At 45.0% G+C, this 22,684-nt stretch overlaps 1 protein-coding gene across 1 annotated transcript in view; it reads left to right on the forward strand.

The window, feature by feature from the left end:
- Positions 1-22,684, forward strand: part of IARS1 (isoleucyl-tRNA synthetase 1) — a 548,404-nt gene that overhangs the window by 213,958 nt on the left and 311,762 nt on the right. The window contains exon 14 of the mRNA XM_078661397.1: positions 5,154-5,280. Coding sequence (XP_078517523.1) covers positions 5,154-5,280 — 127 coding nt within the window. The remainder of the gene's footprint in view (positions 1-5,153; positions 5,281-22,684) is intronic.

Here is a 22,684-nt window from a genome sequence, read left to right on the forward strand (position 1 = left end):
GAGGCCTTGACTGACGTTCTTTTGGGCACTTGGTCAAAGCCCGCTACGGGTTCGCCCGTAGATAGGAACGTGGCCAGACGCCACCGCCCAGCCCCGGGCGACCAATGTTTCCTGTCCACCCACCCCACCCCCGAGAGCCTGGTCATCCAGGCCTCCAATTCCCAGACCGCATTCCCGTCGGCCCCGCCGGATCGGGAATCCAAGAGGTATGACCAGTATGGGAAGAAGATCGTCTCATCCCTGAGCCTCGGCCTGCGGTCTTCCAACACCGCCTGCCTCTTGGGACGTTACACCCACTCAGTGTGGGATAAGGTCGCGGAAGTGCTGCCAGAGTGTCCGTTGGAGGTACGGGCCAAACTCGGCCAAGCCCTTGTAGAAGGCCGGGATGCAGCGAAATATTCGATTAGGTGTGGGCTGGATACCACCGACTCGCTAGGCAGAGCGATGGCTACGACGGTGGCGGTCAGACGCCATGCCTGGCTGAGGTACGCCAACTTCTCGGCAGATGTCCAGAACACTCTTATGAACAACAAAGAATCTACAGAGTTCCCCGGAAAGAGTCAACTAAATGACTAACGTAAACCTCTCTCTCATTGAGTTCAACAGAAAAAGTGAATGTTGTGAACCCTTTACGGAATTTGGGGATGCCTCACACAGGTCACCGGTTGGACGACTATTGTCATCCCACCCGGCGATCGTCCAGCGTCATCATCGGTATCCTGCCCCTGCGACAGACTGGCGGTGCAATGCCTGTCGGGCAGCAACGGATGCTGCACTTTGGCGGGGTTCTTTTATTCCTTAGCCAAAGGGTGTGTGAGTGTGAGGGGCCTAAAAAAGTGCAATAGTGAGCGTGGGTGTGGTCTAAAAAAAGTCAGTAGAGTCCATGGGGCAAAAATTTTTAATGGTATGGCTCACTGCTTTATTAAAAGGAACGATAAGGGGTATTGAGGCGAGACAATTAAAGTAATCGGGCCTCATTCAACCCTTAGTGAACGTGTGGTCAACATGTTTCTTGCCACTCAGGCAATTCATCAGGACCAAAAAGAAGCTCATATAATTGCTATAGATCCCTCAGTAATCAGAGGAATCAAGTATACGACCTGGTGTGTGTCGTAGGGACAATCCTTCGTCCAGTCCCTCCCCAGAACCGTGATCCCAGGGTCGGAAAGCTCTCACGCTGACCTGGTGGGGCCAGAACTGGGTGTACGGAACCTGTTAGTTGCTGGCAGAGGGCGTCTAGTCACCTACCCCTCCCACATCGGTATTACCGCAGGACAGCCGGTGGAGAACACTCTTATGGACATGCCGTTCAATGGCCGTCGCCTCTTTGGCGACAAGGCAGACCACGCGCTTGAGCGTTTTAAGGACTCCAGGGCTACGGCCAAGTCCTTAGGCCTTTCGGGCCAGCGCCAGCAACCGGCTGCCTATCACTCCTTTCGTGGCCACGGAAGGGGTGCGCCCACACGCGCCGCCAGCCACGCACCGCAGGGCAATACCCAACGCGGTGGCGGCCGTGGGAACCGCCGTCCGGGCGGCCGGGGGCAACGGCGAGGTCAGTCCACACCTTCCCCCGCAGCATCCGCCTCAAAACCCTCCTAGTCCGTGCTTTCAGGCCCATGTGACGCCAGTTGGAGGCAGGGTTCGCCATCACCACCTCCACTGGCGCACCGTCACTTCGGACAGGTGGGTGCTGCAAATCGTCCGAAGGGGCTACTCCCTCCCCTTCGAGGCGACTCCTCCAGCCATGCCACCGCAGAACCACCGTGTATCGGGGGATCACTTGCGACTTCTGCAGGAGGAAGTTACGGCCCTCTTGGCCAAGGGGGCCATCAAGCGCGTTCCTGGGCCAGAAGTAGGGTGTGGTTGCTACTCCCACTACTTCCTGGTACCCAAGAAGGGCAAAGGGGGCCTACGCCCTATCTTGGATCTACGGAACGTCAACGGCTTCCTCCGGAAGGAGAAGTTCAAAATGCTGACACTGGCTCAGGTTCTTGCTGCCCTGGACCCAGGAGACTGTATGGTAGCGTTGGACTTGCAGGACGCTTATTTTCATATCCCCGTCCTGCCTGCCCACCGGCGCTACCTGCAGGTCATGGTGGGCCACGAGCACTTTCAGTTTACCGTGCTCCCCTTCGGCCTTACCAGCGCCCCACGGGTGTTCACGAAAGTGATGGCGGTGGTCGCAGCTCATCTGCGTCGGTTAGGGGTTTCAGTCTTCCCCTACCTCGACGACTGGTTGTTGAAGGCGGGCTCGCCCCAAACAGTCGTCAGCCACCTCCAGACGACGGCAGACCTCCTGCACCAGCTGGGGTTTTCCATCAATGTGCCGAAGTCGCACCTGTGTCCCTCTCAGAAGCTCCTCTTCATCGGAGCGGTTCTGGACTCGGCGCGATTTCGGGTTTACCCACCCGAACAGCGGGTCCGGGATATTCAGGCTCTGATTCCCATCTTTCAGCCGTTATCCCGGGTCTCGGTCAGGTTGACGCTGCGGCTTCTGGGGCTGATGGCCTCCTGCATCCTACTGGTGCATCACGCCAGGTGGCGGATGCGGGCTCTGCAGTGGGACCTGAAGTTTCAGTGGGCCCAGCATCAGGGCAACCTATCCGACCACGTCCTGATCTCGGAGGGCACTGCGAGACAGCTGCAGTGGTGGCTTACGGACTGCGATTGGGTCAGCGGCAGATCCCTCTCCCTACCCCAACCGGAGCACGTAGTTGTGACGGACGCGTCCCTCCAGGGCTGGGGAGGCCACATGGGAGAGGTGGAGATCAGAGGCCTCTGGTCTCCGGCAGAGGCCCGGCTCCACATCAACCTGTTGGAGCTCAGGGCGATTCGTCTAGCACTGAAGGCATTCCTCCCCTCTGTCCGAGGGAGTGTAGTGCAGGTGTTCACGGACAACACCACCGCCATGTGGTACTGCAACAAACAGGGCGGTGTGGGGTCGTGGATCCTTTGTCAAGAGGCTCTTCGCCTTTGGCAATGGCTGGAACGCCAGGGCGTGACCCTGGTGGCTCAACACCTGGCAGGTTCTCTGAACGCCAGGGCGGACGAGCTCAGCCGTCGGTGCATGATGGATCACGAATGGCGTCTGAACTCGGACGTGGCGCAAGGCCTCTTTCAGCGATGGGGAGAGCCTTGGTTAGATCTATTCGCCACCGAAGAGAACGCGCAGTGTCATCAGTTCTGCGCGTTGGAATTTCCAAGGCGGCACTAGCTCGGAGACGCTTTTCGTCGCGAGTGGAGTTGCGGTCTGTTGTACGCCTTTCCGCCTATACCACTTCTGCCCAGAGTGCTGAAGAAGATCAAGCGCGACCGGGCCCAAGTCATCCTTGTGGCTCCGGACTGGGCTTGAAGGTACTGGTATCCAGAGCTACTCAGTCTGTCAGTCGATCCCCCGGTTTGTCTGCCTCTTCAGGAGGACCTTCTGTCGCAGCAGCAGGGGACGGTCCTCCACCCGAACCTGTCCAGTCTCCACCTCCATGCTTGGAGATTGAGCGGCGACAGTTGAGGCCATTTGACTTGCCTCCTGAAGTCTGTAACATCATTCTGGCAGCCAGGCGTCCCTCCACAAAGTCGGTATACGCCTGCAGGTGGAACAGATTTGTGGCATGGTGCACAGCAAAGGCTGTGGATCCTCTTTCTGCCCCTCTTTCTGAGGTTCTTCTCTTCCTTCTTTCTCTTGCCCAGCAGGGCTCTGCTCTGGGCACTATCAAGAGCTACCTTTCTGCCCTTTCAGCCTTTCTCAGGCTACCTGATCAGCCTTCTTTGTTCAAGTCCCCTATTGTAAACAGATTTCTTAAAGGCATCACACACACGTTTCCTCCTGTTCCGTTTGTGATGCCTCAGTGGGACTTGAACCTGGTCTTAACATTCCTGATGTGCGCTCCCTTTGAGCCACTTCACAACTGTCCTCTTCGCCTTCTGACTTTGAAGACTGCTTTCCTGGTTGCCATCACCTCTGCCAGGAGAGTGAGTGCGCTCCAGGCTCTATCTTCTAAACCTCCTTTCCTCTCTGTCCATCCGGACAAGGTCGTTCTGCGGACTCGTCCTTCTTTCCTGCCCAAGGTGGTCACGGCCTTTCACATCGGGCAGTCTATCACTTTGCCAACCTTCTTTCCGCCACCGCATCCCTCTTAAGAGGAAGAGCGGCTCCATCGTCGGGACCCAAAACGTGCGCTCTCATTCTATTTGGATCGCACACGCCAGTTCCGGGTGGATGACCAACTCTTTGTTGGTTACGTGGGCGCTAAGAAGGGGAAAGCGGTACACAAGAGGACCATCTCCCGGTGGATCATCTTGTGTATCCAGGCATGCTACTTCTTGGCTAGGAAGGAGCCCCCTGCTGGATTGCGGGCTCATTCCACCCGAGCCACGGCTACTACCACTGCCCTGGGCAGGGGTGTGCCCTTACAAGACATCTGTCAGGCAGCTACGTGGGCATCGCTGCACACGTTTGCAAGACACTACTGCCTGGACAGCCAAGTCCGTAGGGATGGCTTCTTTGGCCGTTCTGTCCTCCAGGACTTTCTGGTGTGAGTATTGGTTCGCAGACCCACCACCGGGGTTGGTATTGCTGGGGTATCTATTCTAAGGTAAGGAATCTAATACTATCGTGTCTCTTTCAGATGCACAAGTTACTACTTGTGTAACGATATATCTGTAAGAGACATTAGTTAGTATTAGATTCCTTACCGACCCACCCATCCTCCCCGTTCTGCGAACCGATACCTAGGGTTAGGGTTGTCCCCTTCAGGGCCCTAGTTTCACTGGCACCAGTGTTGTTTTTTTGGCATAGCTCTGCGTTTCTGGCGTGGAAAAGCTGTGTCTAAGAACTGACGTCAGCACGCGGAGGCGGCGTCTAAGTACTCCGACGACGTCATCACGGCGCCCACGGCGCCCACGACGCCGACGACGGACGCGGAGCCGCAGACGAGGCCTACCGACGCGCAAGGGTACTGCTACGCAAAATTTTCCGGATCCAGTCTGACGCCTGGGGATATTCTAAGGTAAGGAATCTAATACTAACTAATGTCTCTTACAGATATATCGTTACACAAGTAGTAACTTGTGCAACAGTGATTCCATTCATGTTTAAAAAGCTCTTAATGCTGTTTGAATAGGACTAAGAGCATTACTTTTACATTAAAAAACAGGGTTCCAGAGTTTGTGAGAGAGAAGAGATTTGGAAACTGGCTGAGGGACGCTCGTGACTGGGCTATTTCAAGAAACCGATACTGGGGAACCCCCATCCCTCTGTGGGTCAGTGATGACTTTGAAGAGGTATGTAAAATGTCAAACTACGTTCCTGTTTCATTCACAGTTATTTAAACTGTATATGCTTTGTTCCTGCTCAAAACCGTTCAGGTGGTTTCATGCTATACACAGTTAATTGGGTTTTTCCATAAAATGCATTGGGACCAGGATTCACTATTAATCGCAATTTTCAGGAATTGTGAGCACACAATTAGATCTGTTTGGGCAATGCACTCCAGTGATGCCGTAGAGTGTATAGATCACATTAATAAACATAATAGGGGCTCAGAGCTAGAGGAACAATATTGGACAACCACCCTGCATTCATGCCATTCCTCCAAAAATCCAGTATTAGTGCCCTGGACAGGGAGTCTGCTACCTGGTAAAGAGGGTATCCCTCTGTGTTCAACTTTAGTAATACCAGTAACTATTCATGGGGCACTTTTTGTGCTTCTCTTAGCAAAAGCCTCCCACACCGCTATCTTCCTCTGTTTGGTCGGTCTCAATGTTATTCTTTGTAGATAGACTATCCCTGTTGCTGCCCATTCAACCACACCAGACCTATATGGTGACACTAAAGGAGCACACAGTGACTTCCTCCCATGGCTACCTTACTTTTTGCCAAGAATAGAGCTAAATCTACAAATCCTTTCTTTTGCTTACCTGTCCTTGTAGTTGAGAACACTCCAGTAGGCATGCTTCTGGTGAGGCTATTAGTTGGGTAACTGTGGCCCTAATAATTTGTTCTAATATCTCAGACCAGTAATACCTTAATGTTGGCCTTTCCCATGTGACCTGATAATGATTAGCCTCAGACAAATGACAAGTTCCTGACCCTGTCTTGAAGATTCTTTGCATCCTGATGAGGTTGAAATGAAATGAAGTCTATTAATTTGAATCTACTATTCTGTAGTGCTGAGGCTAAAAGCACTGTGACCAAGTCTCAATCTTTGTACCAGAATTCCTTGCCCACTGATTCGCTTCAGCACGACTAAGTCATGTAAGGGTTTTGAACAATGTTCCCAAGGTTTGATTGTATAGATGCATTGCTAAACTGCATCTTGCACCCCATGTCAGTAGGATCTTCCTTTTTTTGACCGTTGATGGTTTGGTATTTCCGTTCTTCCACAATGTTCTGGCAATATGCACTAGTTTATCAATACCAGAAATGGTGCTGTTGGGATCTCTTACTCCTCTTGCCCTTGCACAAGTGTGAAATGAACAACTTAGTCCGTGCCTCAGGCTTTTAACAGGTTCTTCCATCGTTCTATGTCTCATTTTAAGCGAGATTCGAAAATACTTCTCATGCAGGGAGTTCTAGGGTACATACCATGCTAACACAACTTGATTTTGTACCTCTTTCCCAACAGTACCCTATGCCCACAAGTTATTCAGGGAAATCCCAGTTTGTAGTCTCCTGTCTTTTTCAAGTACATTTAATTCTATCCTCAAAACTAATTCAAACCCTCCTGTTGACCAGGAACCACAGCTTTTTCTTTCATGTTGGAAGCAGGTGACTTACATTTTTAAGTTTCACCCTTTACGGTTAAGAGCAGTGCTTCCATGTATATGTGACATACAAGCTTGAATTTTTGCTACCTTTGGTCAGAAAGGAGGCTGGGTTATCGCAGCCAGTAGGAATAGTTGTCCTATGCTGAGATATATGGGCTCTACCTGATGTGGTTTCCCTGAATATCGGTGCTGGATTTTGCAAGACGAGCGATTGTTGTTTAATGGAAATGATTTTGAGGGCATTGTTAATTCGGCAGTCTGATTTTGCTCATATAAATAGAAATTGTGGAAAATAATCCACATTTTAATAAAATAAAGCTTTAAATTGCAATTTTGTTCACTCAGATTTTTTTGGACGCTTGACATACTGGAATGGTAGCCTAAGTATACTTGGATAATACATTAGAATGATATGCTAATTTAATCAAAAGTTGTTTTAGCGAAAAACAATTCGAGCCATTGCAGACACAACCCTTTCAGCAGAAAGTAGAACGAGAACTGCAGTGAGCCTTTGCCTCATAAATGGTACCGGGCCAAGGCAACCTTTTTGTTCTTTACTGACTTCTTTACTTCCATTTCTCTCCTTAAAAGCTTTGAATAATTGTTGGAGGGAATGCTACCATTGGAATGGGATAGGTGCATGCTTACTGTTTCACCTCCGGTCCCAGACACACAACCCTTTTGTCAACATAGAACATACCTTTCCACTAGTTCATGGTATTTTTTTATTAGAAAGGTTTACACTCTGATGGCTCATCCCATAGATTTACCTCTTAATGCTGGGTCTTTGTCTTCAGTTTTCTTGTTAAGATTGACTAACTCTGATATCTCTGGTAGGTCCTTGATGCTTCTTCTCAGTTGTGTTTCTCTGCTGGCCTGCTGTGACAGATCAGACTGCAAAGTCTCTGGGTCCTCCTGTTGGGCTAGGAGAGAAGCATGGACTCATCCTAAACTTTCTAGTACTCAAGCTTCCTGACTCTTCCCTATTTTTGCCTTGTGTATTAACAGCTTTTGAAGTCGTATCCAGTTCTACCTCTAGGTTGCAGGGTACCCATTCATTGCCAATGGGAAACCAAGTTACGTCTTTTCATCCACATGTGGCTCTGAGTTCACGTAGCAGTTCATGTTAAAAAAAAATCCAGCAGACACAATATCAGGGAAAACGACTGGATTGTATACAGATTTCGGAGGAGACTGTAAAAGATCTTAGTGGTGGCTATTGGACCGCGACCGGGTAAGTGGCAGATCCCTCTCTTTCGCCCAACCCAGAGGTGACTGGTTACAGATGCATCACTACAGGGTTGGAGAGGCCATATGGGGGGAGGTGGAGATCAGAGCACTATGGTTTCCAGCAGAGACTCAACTCCATCAACTTGTTGTAATGGAGAACAATTTGCTTGTAGTTGAAGGCTTTCTTACCAACCATCAAAAGAAAGCTGCTGCATGTGGTACTGCAACATGCAGAGCATTGTGAGGTCCTGGGTCCTGTGTCATGAGGCCTTTCACCGTTGGAAGTGGCTGGACTGCCAAGGAATTACTCTGGTGGTGAACTACCTGGCAGGATCTTTAAACTCCAGGGCAGACAAGCTTAGCCGCAAGCACCCAGCAGATCACGAATGGCAGTTGCATCCGGAGGTGGCATAGGCTACGATGCTAGTTTCCAGCAGGAGGGAGAACCCTCGCTCAATCTTTTCACCACCACCTAGAATGTGCAATGCCAGCACTTCTGCGCATTGTATTTTCTAAAGCAGCTCTCCCTTCTCTCTCTTGAAAATGCCTTCTATCTGTAGTGAAGCTCGGGACTCATGTATGCCTTCCTACCACTGCCTCTCCTGCCCACAGTTCTAACGAAGATCAGGAACGTCTGTTCCTAAGCCATCCTAGTAGGAACCTTTATGGCCAGGGGAGAGTTTGGTACCTGGAATTCCTGGGCATGAGCATCTGTCCTCCGATCAAGCTGCAGCTTCAGAAGGATCTTCTATCGCAGCAGCAGGGCAGGGTGTAGCACCCTTGCCTGCACAACATGCATCTTCATGTTTGGAGATAGAGCCGCGACAGTTGGCTTCCTTTGACTTGCCACCTGAGGTGGTTGTTGTCATGTTGGCTGTGATGCGTCACTGTATGCAATCAGTGTACGCTTGCCTTTGAGACAAATTGACCCTTTACAGGCAAAGTTGTCTAAAGTTTCATAGCTAGTTCTGTCCCTAGTCCAGCAAGGATTCACCTTGGGAACTGTTAAGGGCTACTTACACGCTCTTTCAGATTTGTTGCATTTGACGATTTGCCTTTGTTATTTAAATCACCTATTGTGATGAGATGTTGGGAAGATTTGCAACATTTTTTTCCACCAAAACATTTTGTGATGCCTTAAGCTGCGTCCCCACTTTCTTGATGTGCACCCTTCTTTGAGCCACTGTACAGTTCTCCTTTGAGACTTCTGACTTTGAAAACAGTCTTTCTCATTGCCAGAACATCGACTAGACATTTGAGTGAGCTTCAGGCTTTTTCTGTCAACCCACTGTTATACTTCTTTCTTCTCAAATAAGTTGGTTTTGAGGCCCTTGAGCTTCTTTTCTACCGTAAGTGATTATTCCTTTTCATGTTGGCCAGGCTGTCACCCTTCCGGCATTCCTTGCTCCACCTCAAACATATAAGGAGAAGGAGATTCTCCATTGTTTGGACCCTGCACAACACCACCCATCACAGCACAGAAGAACTGCTCTTAAAGTTTCTGAATCCATGCTGATGCCTGGGGAATATTCCCAAGTTGAGTAATCTGCGGTTAAGTATAGTATCCACCAGAAAGACACTCACCAAAGGTAACTTGTCCTTCCAAATGCACACTGTTGCCAAAGTTGCTGATCCAGGATGCACAGATGTTATCAATCGAAGTTAGGGCTGTATGTGATTGACAGGCGTCTATGAAGGCTTTCAGAATCGTTTACTGGACAAGCCTTTTTATGGTGCTGAATTATTTGGGATGCTGTCTGAAGATTCTCCAGATTTTATCAGAGGAAAGCGATAGCATTGCCTCCAAGGTCTTTTCATCACCGACATGAGGTTCAGCGGGTATGCTAGGCGTTTATGGCATGAGATACCTCGCAGTTGTCCCAGCTGCTGCAAAGATAAACACAATAGGTAGCAGAGTTATTCTGTACCCTGTAGTTACAGCATTTCACCTATTTCACAGTTCCAGAGTTATGTTGCAGGGTGTCTCTTTCTGGAAACTTGCAGACAGGTGTAGTGGATTTGTTTGTTCTGCAGGTTTTCCAGTGGTCAGAAATTCACTTCCAGTCCTCTCCCATCTGCTTGATTTTCTTTTCACTTGGAAATAAACATTGCTAGTCAAATGGGTGATCATGACAGTTCCAGCTTGGCAAAAATGTTCTGGCTACTACACCAAGTATTCTTGGGTCAAGTAGAGCTTAAAGTATGTGGAGGGTATACCACATCTTTGATTTGTTAATGTGCAAATGTTCTTTTACATTACATGTTCAAAATGATGTCCTTGACTTCCTGTGAAACCTATTTTTGTATCACAGTTGGAGTCAACCTATGGAAATGTCTTAGGTGGAGCGCACCAAGAGTTCTCGACCCTGCCATTTAGGTAGATGTCTGCACTGAAGGTCTTCAGCGCTGTAATAGTGATATTGGTGGCATATATGTTCAAATGGTTTTGGGTGTGAAGGGCTTTCTTACCCATACCTGAGCAGTATATTATCTTTGTCACCCTCAAAGGACGTGCATTCCAGTTCACTAGCTGGTATCTACGGTCAGTATAACCTGTCTTCGTTGGTATTCTGCCAGAGGCTTCAATTCAGTTGAGCAGTTGTGGACATAAATCAAGGGAAGGCTGTTGCTGTGCTGGAGATGGTGTATGTTATCCTGCTTTCAGTCTGAAATTTCTGCCTAGCAGTGGATCTTCAAACTGGTTTTGCCATCATGCCCTAGTGTTTCTTCATTGTTCCTCAACAATGTCCTTGTTTCCTTTGCAATTGATGCTGTGGCATCACTGGAGCCAAACGTTGAAGCTGTAGAATCTGATTTCAGTGACCCAATGCTTGGGTGTGGAATTGCAGTGGGGGAGCATGTAGGACTACCTATCCATGAGAGAATCTTTTCTCCACTCATGGCCCAAGTCCATGGTCATGGACACGTCTAGGTTGGACATCCCACACAGGAAATCTATCAATATATGGACTTCTGGGCACATTTGGAGAGGTCTGTACCAAATTAGTCTCCTGAAACTTTGGATGATTTGCATATGGTTGGTTCTAAACTGGGGTGGAGAAGTGTGCTGAGAACAATGATGAATTAAACCCAGATCTGTGACTGGCGTGAGTGTCTGAAAAGTTTCAGAGCTCCTTCCATCATCTCCTTGTGTTTGCTTTGTTCACCCTAAGTTAGCAGGATATGCCCACACATGGGTCCCTTGCTCACTTTGCCACTGGATTCAAGCTAACCTGGCTGATGAAGGGTGTTACTCCGAAACCGGTCCCAGTATGCTCGTTTCCGGTCCAGGGAAGACATGGCTTGGAAGTTCGGGCTGGACTGTTCCCTGAGGCACAGTGTCAAGACTGATTTGCATCTAGCTGTGTCTGAACTGGGGTGGCGAAGTGAGCTAAAGAACGATGATGGATTCAACCCAGATCTGTGAAGGAGGGGTGAGTGTCTGAAAAGTTTCAGCGCTCCGTCCATCATCTCCTTGTGTTTGCACAGCACAGAGTGTGCCATCATCCAGACAATGACTGACTGATTCCCCCTTTAGATGATGGTGATGCATGTCATCTTTTTCTCTTATCAGCATTTGATACACTTCTTCATGGGCCCTCTCTTACAACCATGTCACACTGAATGGACTTGCGACACCAGGGTCCTGGATTGCTTTTACTTCTTTCTTGCTCGCTGTTCCCACTTTATATAGATGGGTAAGACCCTGTCCACCCTTTCTTGGTGCATCAAGGCTCAATTCTGGTATCCATGCTCTTTAATATAGGTTTTACGAAGATTAATGGGTCTTTCAGCAGCTTTATTTCAAGTGATTTTTTTACAGCATTACATACAATATATACGATGTATGGGAATAGCAATAATCAATTTTTAAACAAAGATAATTGCTCTCTTTACAGCATTGTTTGGACCATTTTCGCCCGTAGGTAAGACAGGAAAGCATAATATTTATATTGTTCCCATGAATTTTTACCCACAGTAGAATTCTAAGCTGGTTCACTATAACAAGGAAACGGCAACTTTTTATCCGCCTCCTTGGAAACTTGCTCCGATTTGTTGGTAGCTGTTATATGTTCAATTTCTTTTTTGTATAAAAGACAAAGTAAAGACATTTTAGGTAGGTTGTAGGTTGAAGCTCGTTTTCTGTAAAGCAGAACTATTTGAAGAACTTGATTGTGCCTCAATTGAAAAATGATCACTTTCAAGCCTTCAATTTACCGAGTCAATTATAGCACGAACGATTAACTGACATTCATCATTTAATACAGAAATCTGAATTAATTGACATTAAAAGAGAATGCATTGAAAATCAATAGGACCTGCGCTACCGTTTAATTTCAGCCGCACGATTCTAGCATAATTGTCAGATAATGGAGATGACTCACAAATCATTTTTTTTTTCTCCCGACATGAACTCTTTCATTGGCAAAGGAATAATATAATATCAACTGTTATGGGCGGCATGGCATAGGAGCTTTGTGCATTAGCTGGGGAGTGGGAAGGTGGGCAGGCACTGATGCCTGTCATGAGGCTGCTGCAGGCTGCAGCAGGTGGCTTGGTTCCTCCTGCAGAACGCTCAGTGATTATTGGTGTGTTTGATATGGACGGACAGTCATTTTTAAGGGCTTCATAAACAAAAGATTCCTAATGCCATGCAGACTCGTCTAATGTAGTCTCATGTTAGTCGTTTGAAAAATGCCTGGCTTTGGCAAATCTCCTAAATGGAAATTAGCCTAGTCAATTCTGATTTGTGCCTTAATCTTAAACTTCCTAATTTTTTAGCTACAGCGGCGAACAGCGTACTGTTCCTGGTTAATTCTGTTCCAGATTCTCTAGTTTTAAAGGAAGTCTTAACTTGTAATTTCTCATATAAGTATCTTCTCAATTGTTTCCTTTCAGTTTGCTGCAGCTCCTGCTTACTGGCTAAAAAAAGTGTTACCGTGATCGTTACTGGATTACTATTTATGGGGTTGAGACAAATGGGCACAAATCACTAGCTAAGGCATTTGAAAAGGGGCCTAAAATAGTCTGCATAAAACATTTACAATTAGCTTAATGCTCAAATGACTACATTGGGGTACTGTGGGCTCTGATAGATGTGGCCACCTGCCCAGAAAGATCAATTCATCCAGCATTCACAAATCCAATAGGTCTGGCTGGAAGTGATTCCTTACTGATAGGCGATTTTGTATTTGCATCTTATGGTAGATGGATGAGTGGTTAACTTCAAAATTGAGCCAATGAGTGGATGAATGGATGCCGAGTGATAATGCATGAATATACAGTAGGTGAGTGCATGCATGAAAGCCATCTGTTCATCCAATCATTCACTTATACTTGCATCCACCCTCTCTTGGTACTACACACTTAAACTCTCCAAACACTGAAGAGGCACTTGCAGTTGTAAGACAGATGGATAGGCTTTGGTATTGTTTGTATGTAGGCATTTTACTTTTTGTACAAATGTGTCACTGGGCTTTAAAAGTAAGTTTTATAAGTTAGGATGGTAATAGCTGGATGTGATGCGATTGGAATATTAGACTCAGCAGAGACCGATACACACATTTGTATGCCATATTTGTGAGACAAAGTTTTTTTGCCTGTAAAGTTAGACAGTTAGTGGTACTTGGAGATTCTTGGTGCAGTCACCGAGGTGGGGACGACCACCACTCCCTGATATAAGTGATTTGGTTGGGCGAAGAGGTGTTTTGAAATGGTGGTGGGGTGCAATGAGAGGCAGAAGCTCTGAACAAGTGATCACTGGCAGGTGGGAACTGGACTTTGGAACTGCCAGGATAGGGATGGTGGTGGATATGATGAGTCTATTTGGTATACGATTATTTTATTTTTTTATGCCAGGTATGCCTAGTCACCAGTGTGCAGTGCATTTTACTTGATGTTGAGATATTTAAACTACATTTCATCGTTGTTAATTTTCCGCAGTGTGGGTAAAATTAATTAATTAGCTCATGGGAGGTCTGCCACTACTCTACCTCCAAGACTTTGTATGTTTTGTCCTAGTCCCCGGTGCCCATTAGATTAGAGCAGGCTTCTCTAACGACTAGCTCATCCCTTTCTACCAGTAAGTAGCTCTCCTGTGTGCAGCCAACCCTACTAAAATAGAAGGCTTTGCTTGATTGAACTTATATATGTATGATGTCTGGAGAAGAATGATTGCATTTCCAAAATATATTTAAAGCTGATATTTGAGCGATATATCATGTGGCGCTGGGAAGATTTATTAATAATATCATTAACTTGGTGTCAGATGAATTGCAGCTATGGCCTTTACATATTACCCAAGTAGAGGCATTCCATATTGACAAATCATTTTTTACATTACTTTTGTAAACCGTGCCTGATGCACTGCGAGCATCAGTGCTAGTAATCTTCCAAGTAGTGGCCACTAATGTGATCTTGTCCCAGGCGATCACTATTACAACTCTAATTATATTAGTAGTGTAGGATGATTTCAATATGCGCATAAGTAGCTCTCATTATTGAAAAGGTTCGAAACCCCAGGGATAGAGTTTTGATAATTTGTTCTTGAGGGAATTAGTGTTTGGAAGTCAGTTCTGAACTGAGTTAAGGAACAGAAAGAAGGGAGTTCAAGTTGGCTCTTAAGCTTAGTAGTGCCATATCAGTTGTAAATTATAGTTTTTTTTATATGTTGGAAGTAACAGAACTGGGAGCTGAACAGACCATAGAGTGACTTAGCTTGTTGCTGAGTAATTGCTGAAAGCTGCTTTCGTTTTAGGTGTTTGCCAGTTTTATAAAATTTACACAAAGACATTCAGAGTACTTGGAGGGCTGTTATTGGCATGATGCAGATGGCCTGTTTTCTTACGTCTTTTGCACTCTTAATTTGGAGGAACATATAGTTATATTAATATTTTATCCCTATCACTGATTCAAACCTTCTGAAACTGTCGTAAGAAGCCATTTGGAGTTCATTCTGGTCTTCATTCTCTTCCAGTATCTTTTACCACTGGTGTCCCACAAGGCCTACTCCGTTATTAATGCCGAAGTACTCACTTGGGGTGATGTGGAATTTCGATTGTCACATACCATACTCCCACCAAGTCCACAAAAGGCTATCTTTTTAGAATTCACCTACATAGTTCTGGGCTTGCGAAATTTCTTGTAAAGAAAACAAAATTCTTAAAAGGGGCTTAGAGCCTGCCTATTATTTACTTTTACATACCATTGGTTGGATCCCATGCCACTCCAGTTTCCTTGCTTCCTATTGGTCACCAACTCCTCCTCGCTTCCGGCTTCCTCCTGAATCTTCATCTGTGTCCCTGATGTGGAGTATGGACCAAGTACAGCTTTCAGTCTGCAGCTAGTGTCCTTCCATTGGCTTCAGTCTCCTGCAGGCAAACTTTTTTTACTTTTCATCATGCATTCTATTTCATGCATGTCTCAGCAGTCCCTCTTCTTCACCCCTGCTCTCCATTGTGTTTCACCCATCCTGCCCTCCTCACTGTTGTTAGTCACCCTTATTTCTCCTGCAATCCATTGTTGTCACTTACCCCCCCCTCCTCCCGCTCATCGATGTATCCCCCAAACCCCCGCCTGCTCTCTGATATGTTTCCCACCCTCCTCTCTCTCTCCTGCTGCTCCCCGGTGTTTTCCACCCACCTCTCTCGTGTTGCTTGAATCTCCGGCCCCCCATCCACTCTGCACTGTGTTTATTTCCATGTTGCGCAGTATCATGGGCTGCCATGCAACATGACTTAAAGGGGAAACAAGTGCTATAATGCAGTCAATGCCGGCCGCAACATAGCCCTTCTTTTATTGGCTTTTTTTTCACTTAGTCATGTTGAACAGCAGATTGTACTGCTGTGCAACTTGTTAAAAAACATTGACAAAACCAATAGAGTTTACATAGGCAAAATCTATTGGCCTTGTCAATGTTTGTTTAATCAGTGAAAGTGCTTCTTAATTGATTGGCTAGTTTATTGCTGTGTATTTATGTAAGTGAGTGAGTTGATTAATGTAAAACTGGGCCAACTGTTTGAAGAATGTATGTCAGAGTAGGTGTATAGATGGCTAAGTGAGTGATTGAGTTTATAGTGTAGAACAGGCGTCTCCAACCTTTTCACTAACAAGAGCTACTGATGCAGGTGTTGCAGCCTGAACGAAGTTGTCAAAAAGAGTGCTAAAGGGCCACCACAGATTGAAGCAATAATGACAATGAAGCCAAAAAATTACCACATGGTAAAAGAATAGTGACATCATTGTAAGAATACCCACAAGATTAAGATTTTGTGAGTACAAAGAAAAAATAATTGCTCCATGAATGCATAGTGAATATGAAACCAGATTTGGCAATGTCAATTTCATATGCTGGCACCTAGTTGTTCCATTAAGTGTAATGGGGTAACCCTGTAACACTCAGAACCTGGACGGGTAATTAAACAAACAATGATGGTTCTGTCGGGAAGAGCATTTCAATTGAACATAGTATTTAATACATGAATTTACTTATATATCCCATGACGGATTTACACGGATTCAGCAAAGAAATAAACACTGATCCCAATGGAAAGAAAGTAAATCTTTAGTATTGAAATCTCTCTTAGATCTTAATTCTACAAGGCATTAGGTATGCTGTCCAATATACAAAAAGCATATAATGTGAATACACAAGGGGTGTAGATCGTGACTTGTGACTGAGTGTGACAGGTGAAACAACGTATATACATAAAAGGAAAGTTTTTCAAAGTATCCACTGCAAATCACAATAGTCTTAAGAGATTAAATTTGTTCTTTTGTTCCTTGGGACTTTGTGCAGTCGGATGTATAGCAAAGTAAGTTGACGTTTCGACCCTAATGGTGATGTGCTGATTTATGCGCATCTAGAGTGGGTCTTCATCAGGACTGGAAAGGTAGTAGGACAGCCTTATTAATAGGTGTATGATTCATCTGGTACTTTACTGATGATGGTGCTTGTCAGCCGACAAGCGCTCGCCGTGCTGTGGGCTCACTGCTTCTTATATTGTAGATTCTTCTGCACCAGCCGGTGGGAAGATTTTCGGGTCTGGGTCGCCTTGGCAATTGCTCAGGCGTGTTTGGACTGGCCTCTGTCTCAGTCAGGTCCTCACGGTAAATGACTTTGCCAATTTCTGTTTGTAAAGTATTGTTTTTAAAAAGTAAGTAAAACTATTTTAAAAAAACTGGAGGAAAAGCAAGCACATTGTCTTGTCTCAAAACTCGCATAAATGTAATTGTTTTCAATCTTTATATATCGCATGGTTTATTTTTCAAATGTTTCACTGTTGAAACTCTGTGCAGAATTAAAAAGAGTAACAAAGTGTCAGAATGTAAAGGGAAACGCATGCCAAGGCCTTACTTACACTCAACTGGATTCAGCCGTTTAGTTATCTGCAGTAGCCCAGGGAGCTAATTTATGGGCCTTCCTGACTATGCTAGGTACACTACAACTTGCGTCAGCTGTGTGTGTGCAGCAAAAGGCCCACCCCAACTCCATAAATGCATGCAGTATGTAGAATGCAAGAGATAAAACAAAAACAACCCTTACAGTTTCCTCTTCATCCTTACCCCAGTAAAAAGACTTCTGTTTCTGTGCTTTATAGAGAAACTGGGAGGGTTGGGAGCAAAATATCACTGAATCGGGGGGACAAAATACAAGGGGAGGAAACAGCACATGAGGGAGAGAGCTAAAAACACATAATCGGTCATGGATTACTGACTAAAAAAGAAAAAAGTAATTCTCTAAATATGCTCAGTGGAAGGATACAAGTCAACCAATCAGAAAGACCATGGAGAGGCTATGCTCCGAGGGAGGGACAAACGCAAGAAGGGGAAGGCAGTCCATCAAATCAGAAGTATGCAAATGAGACTGACAATAAAGCTAGTCTGTCGTAACAAATGTACGGTCTGGAAGCCTACTATAAGTTCACAATAGGTCTTTCGCTGTTGCTTTTGGTATCTGGTAGGCGAGGCCAAAAAATAACCACTAGATGTAGGAATACTGACCATAAAGAAATGACAACTGACTGAATTGAATGATGTGAATTAATAATTAACAAACAAAATAAAGGAATTGTGAAAAATAAGAAAGGAAAGATCACAGGCTGAAGTGATAATGAACATTTAGAATGAATAGGTTCTTGATAGTGAAATGATGAACAACAGAGAACTATTGCCACTGGATGAAGGCATGATTAACTTGGAGCAGAATGTCCACCAGGCGATTGACTGTTGAAAGTGAAGAAAAACATGATAAGGCAAAATAATTGTGAATTTGAAAAATAATGACCACTGGATGAAAAAATGGCTAACACAAATAAATTGCGAAATATTGATAAAATAAGGCCACAGGAAATAATTGGCCCTGGATGAACGAATAATGACCTGCAGTACATGACAGCTTGCTACAGCTGAATGAAGAATTGTAAAAATAAAACCAGCTGTGACTTAAGTGTAATGGTATGGTATGCATGAAGAAAGAATAATCCTCAAACAAAGGAATTGGCCAAATGAAAAAAAATAAGGACCATCAATAGAATGAATGAACGAATGGTAAAAATAAAGTAAAGGTAGCCCTTGAATAAGAACGAGTAGGTATAGGGCAATTGAAGCATATGTGCTTATCTGTTTTTTGGATGGCCTACACTGCGCTGTAGATGCATTCTTAGATGAGAAGCTGAGTGGTTGTTTGGAATAAGTGCACCAGAAGGAAGCTACCACTTTCAGACACCTCTCTCCTCTCCACCCCGACAATGAACCATGAAGCTATCTCATCCTCTCCTTTTAACTAGTGTTTCCACACCCTCTGTAACTCACACCACCCTTTCTAATTCCCAAAGGTTGCAACTAAGGTGCTGGATAATGTTTTGCAGAAATTAGTTGTGACCAAACTGTGCCTTAGCTGCTTGTGTAGTAAGTGCCAATATGTTCTTATAGTGCATTATACCTTTACTGAGTACCACCTAAGGATCTGTGGCTCAGAAAGATGAAAGCAATTTGTCCAGGTTCTTACTATGCTGTGAGGGTGCGAATCCAGGATTAATGCACAGATCTAATGGTACCAGAGTCACATCAGAATAGGCACCATAGTACAGCTCTGCCAGGTCTCAAGAATACATTACAGCTGGTGCAGTTGGAACTGGATAATTAAAAATAAATATTCATTAGGTGTCATCACTTCCAGATAAGCGGACTTGGGCTTGACTGGCACCCATGGAACCCTAACAAACAAATACATTTATGAAAACTAGACCAAAAGGGGGAGTCTAGGATCATGTGGCTTGTTGGATCCCACTATGGTTTTTTTTTTTACGCAGAATGCTTTACAAACATCAACCTTTCTCTAAAAGCACCAACTTCTTCGCTTGTCTGTTTTGGAAAATTCCAGAATCGGTGGAGATTTACAAAATTGCTCCCATCCAGCGTTCCCATATTTCTGATAAAAATGGTACTCCACTTGTGCCGAAGGGTCTATTGCCAGTGACAAGAATTTCTCCAATACGCAACAAGGAAAGATCAAGATTTGTTGCCCCTTGGGTTGGCAGATTGCCATATGTATCACCAATCTACTCGTCCAAGGAATGAGAAGGCCCACCAGGAAACAAAGTGAGAAACAGAATGGAGTGCCCGCTGTGGTACTGCACTGCTGCTGGGGCCACCAAACAGTCTTTTTGCCAACCGCAGGAGCGGGGGTGGGGGAGGGGGTAAAGCTAGTCTCTGCTGGCTCATATGTCAGAACTCCACCCAAAAGCATTCAAATTTTCTCTCACTTGCCTTGGGGATGAGTGTAGAATTCAGTCTCTGGGCCCTGTGGGGGGCAGCATGGGAGGTATGGGCAGAAAATGATGTTGTGGCTTTAGGGTTGTGTTGTATGGCCTGTGGGGGCTTTAGGGGTTTGTTGGTATGGGCAGTCCTCGCCTCAGTAAAAAAAAAATCCTCGACTTCCGGTCGCTCTCTGCCCCTATCCCCATTCCAGAGGAGGGCATATTGGTGGTAAATCTTCCAGTCTGCTCCTGTGACTGTTGGGGCTTTAGGAGCAGGGGGTATGGCTCGATGTCAGACCAGGTCAGCGCCTACCACATTACAAAAAAATCTATCATTGAAATTAAGTGGGCTATCTGTGTTACCAGCACATTCCTAATACCCAAGAGGTTCAGAGCTTTTCTATTTCTTGTACAAAATGCTTCTTCAAATATTTCACTTGAGGAAGCAGAGCTGCAAAATATCATTTTCTCCGTCAACATTAGCACAGGACATTGAAAATTGACCTACTGCAAAAAAAATAAAAAAAATAACATAGATTGCAAATCATGTGCCTGGTTTGCAAAACGTTCAGGCAGATTTCATAGGAAGACATGAAAGTTGCATGAAATGAAGTTAAAACAAATAGTATTACTCGTAATTTTCGAAGCATGGTGAAACAGACGTGGATCTGTTTTGCAGCTTGCAAACATGCATTGCTTTGCATCCCAGGCATTACCATTCACAGTCTCACAGAAATACCCTGTTGATTGGGGAAACTTTCATACTCATTTCAACTAATATCCCTTAACCCATCTGCAATAAACAAATTGAAAATGCCACTTTTACACAACTTCTAGTGGAACACAGATGGCCACGTACGATATAGAACTTCTATTTTATGGAAGTGTCATATCACTATATAATCCTAATTCAAGTTCACTGATTTGCTAACAATGTAGGGTGCAAAGATGTTTCAATCTGAACCACAACATCTACCGTTGGGGCCATGACCCCTGATATTGTAGAGTTTGGTATCCCCCAGAGAAGCGTATGGATGTATGAAGTAGGAAAGAAAGCAAACAACAAAGGTATGTTAGATAGGAAAGTAGTGTATATTTGTTGGTGTCCAAAAACAATAACCGAGAAAACCTAAGAAACACAAATATTACCTTATTTAACATACTTATTTGAATCTGGACTCAGTTAGGAATCACTGAGAATTCATTTATCAGGCATTGTGGCATATATGAACACTAAACAACCAGCACAAATCTTTACAAAGTCAGTCATTAAGCCATCATTAGAAGGGCTCAGCATTCTTTAACTCCCACTTGGAGCTCCACCACCTCAGTGGAACCTAAATCTAGTGCTGGCTGGGCTAATGAATGCATCCTTTGAACCAAAGCATAAAATAACATTAAAAACTGTTGCACTAAAAAAACGCCTTTTTAGAAGCATTCACATATCTAATTAGAATGAGTGAATTACAGATACTTTCAGTTGAGAAATCCTTTTTGATCGTTCATAAGGTCAAGGCACTAATGAGAACAAATTGTACCCATCAGCCGAAAGATATAATTTTTATGTGAATCATTTAATACAATTGCTGTCCTTAAAACTCAAACTACTGCAGCAGAAGGGGCTTTACACACATTAGATGTAGGGCTTTTCTGTACTACATTCAGGAGACATAGACTGTCTAAGTGTAAACAGTTCTTTGTGGCACATGCTCTTCAGCTGCTGGGGCAAGTGGTGTCTAAAGGTACCATAGCACGATGGATTGTTCGACCATTCATATGTTATCAATTGCTCAATAAAATTCTAGACATTAAACTACGAGCACAATTGACAAGGAAGTAAATGGTTACATTAGCCTTTATAGGCAATGTGTCTTTAAATGACATTTTTACTGCTGCATCATAGTCTTCTAGACATATGTCTACAAAGCATTTCACTATTTTATGGCATTTGTTTGGCACTACCCTCTTTTTACACACTCTTCCATAAGTGCAAGTACCTCTATATAACAAATGCACAGCATGTGAATCTGAAAGACTTTTCATTCTGTAGAAGATACTGCAGAAGATACTAGTTAATCATCTAATGGGTATACAGCTCCACTAGATTCACCTGTAAACCTCCTACCTCCCTTGTGAAGGTGGGGAGTACTTGCCAATAAAAGTAAAATACACCCAGAATCTAAAATTAAAATCACGTTTGAGGCTTCGTGGGACCACCTCAAACTCAATGCTATGAAGTCTGAGTTCCTCCTAATCTCACCTCCCTCGAAAATATCCTCCGCTCAAACATGGCTTAAACACCTAACAGCACTCAATGTCCAACCGACCATCGTGGACTCAGCAAAATCCTTAGGCATAACACTTGACACCAACCTCAACATGCAGCAGCATATCAGCAAGGCTACCAAGGGGGCGAACTTCCAAATAAATACCTTGAGGAAACTGAAACCTTTCCTTCCAGCAAAAGACTTCCAAATAGCAGTACAAGCTCTGGTCATTCCTCGCATAGACTACGGCAGCGTGGCCCTCTGCGGCCTCCCCCTAACGACAACTGCTCCCCTCAGAGCGTCACTAAATGCGGCAGCGAGACTCATCACTGGATCAAAAAAACACTCGCATATCTCCCCTGACTTCAAATCCTTGAACTGGTTGCCTCTTGAAGCCAGAATACAGCTGAAAATTGCCTGCATGACGCACAAGGCTATACACCTGAAATCACCCAGCTACCTCTCTCATAAGTTGACAATTTCCGGGGGGTCCAGAACTACCAGGAGCTCAAACAATCTTCTGCTGAAACCGCGAAGATTCCGGAAGGAAAAAACTTACAAACGCTCCTTCTCTGGAATGGCGCCCAGGATCTGGAACGCACTCCCTCCTGAAACGAGGCTCATCTCCTCCTCCCTTCTTTTTAAGAAAGAAGTCAAAAGTAT

The sequence above is a fragment of the Lissotriton helveticus genome, chromosome 9 (genome assembly GCF_964261635.1).
Source record: "Lissotriton helveticus chromosome 9, aLisHel1.1, whole genome shotgun sequence".
NCBI classification, from domain to species: Eukaryota; Metazoa; Chordata; class Amphibia; order Caudata; family Salamandridae; genus Lissotriton; species Lissotriton helveticus.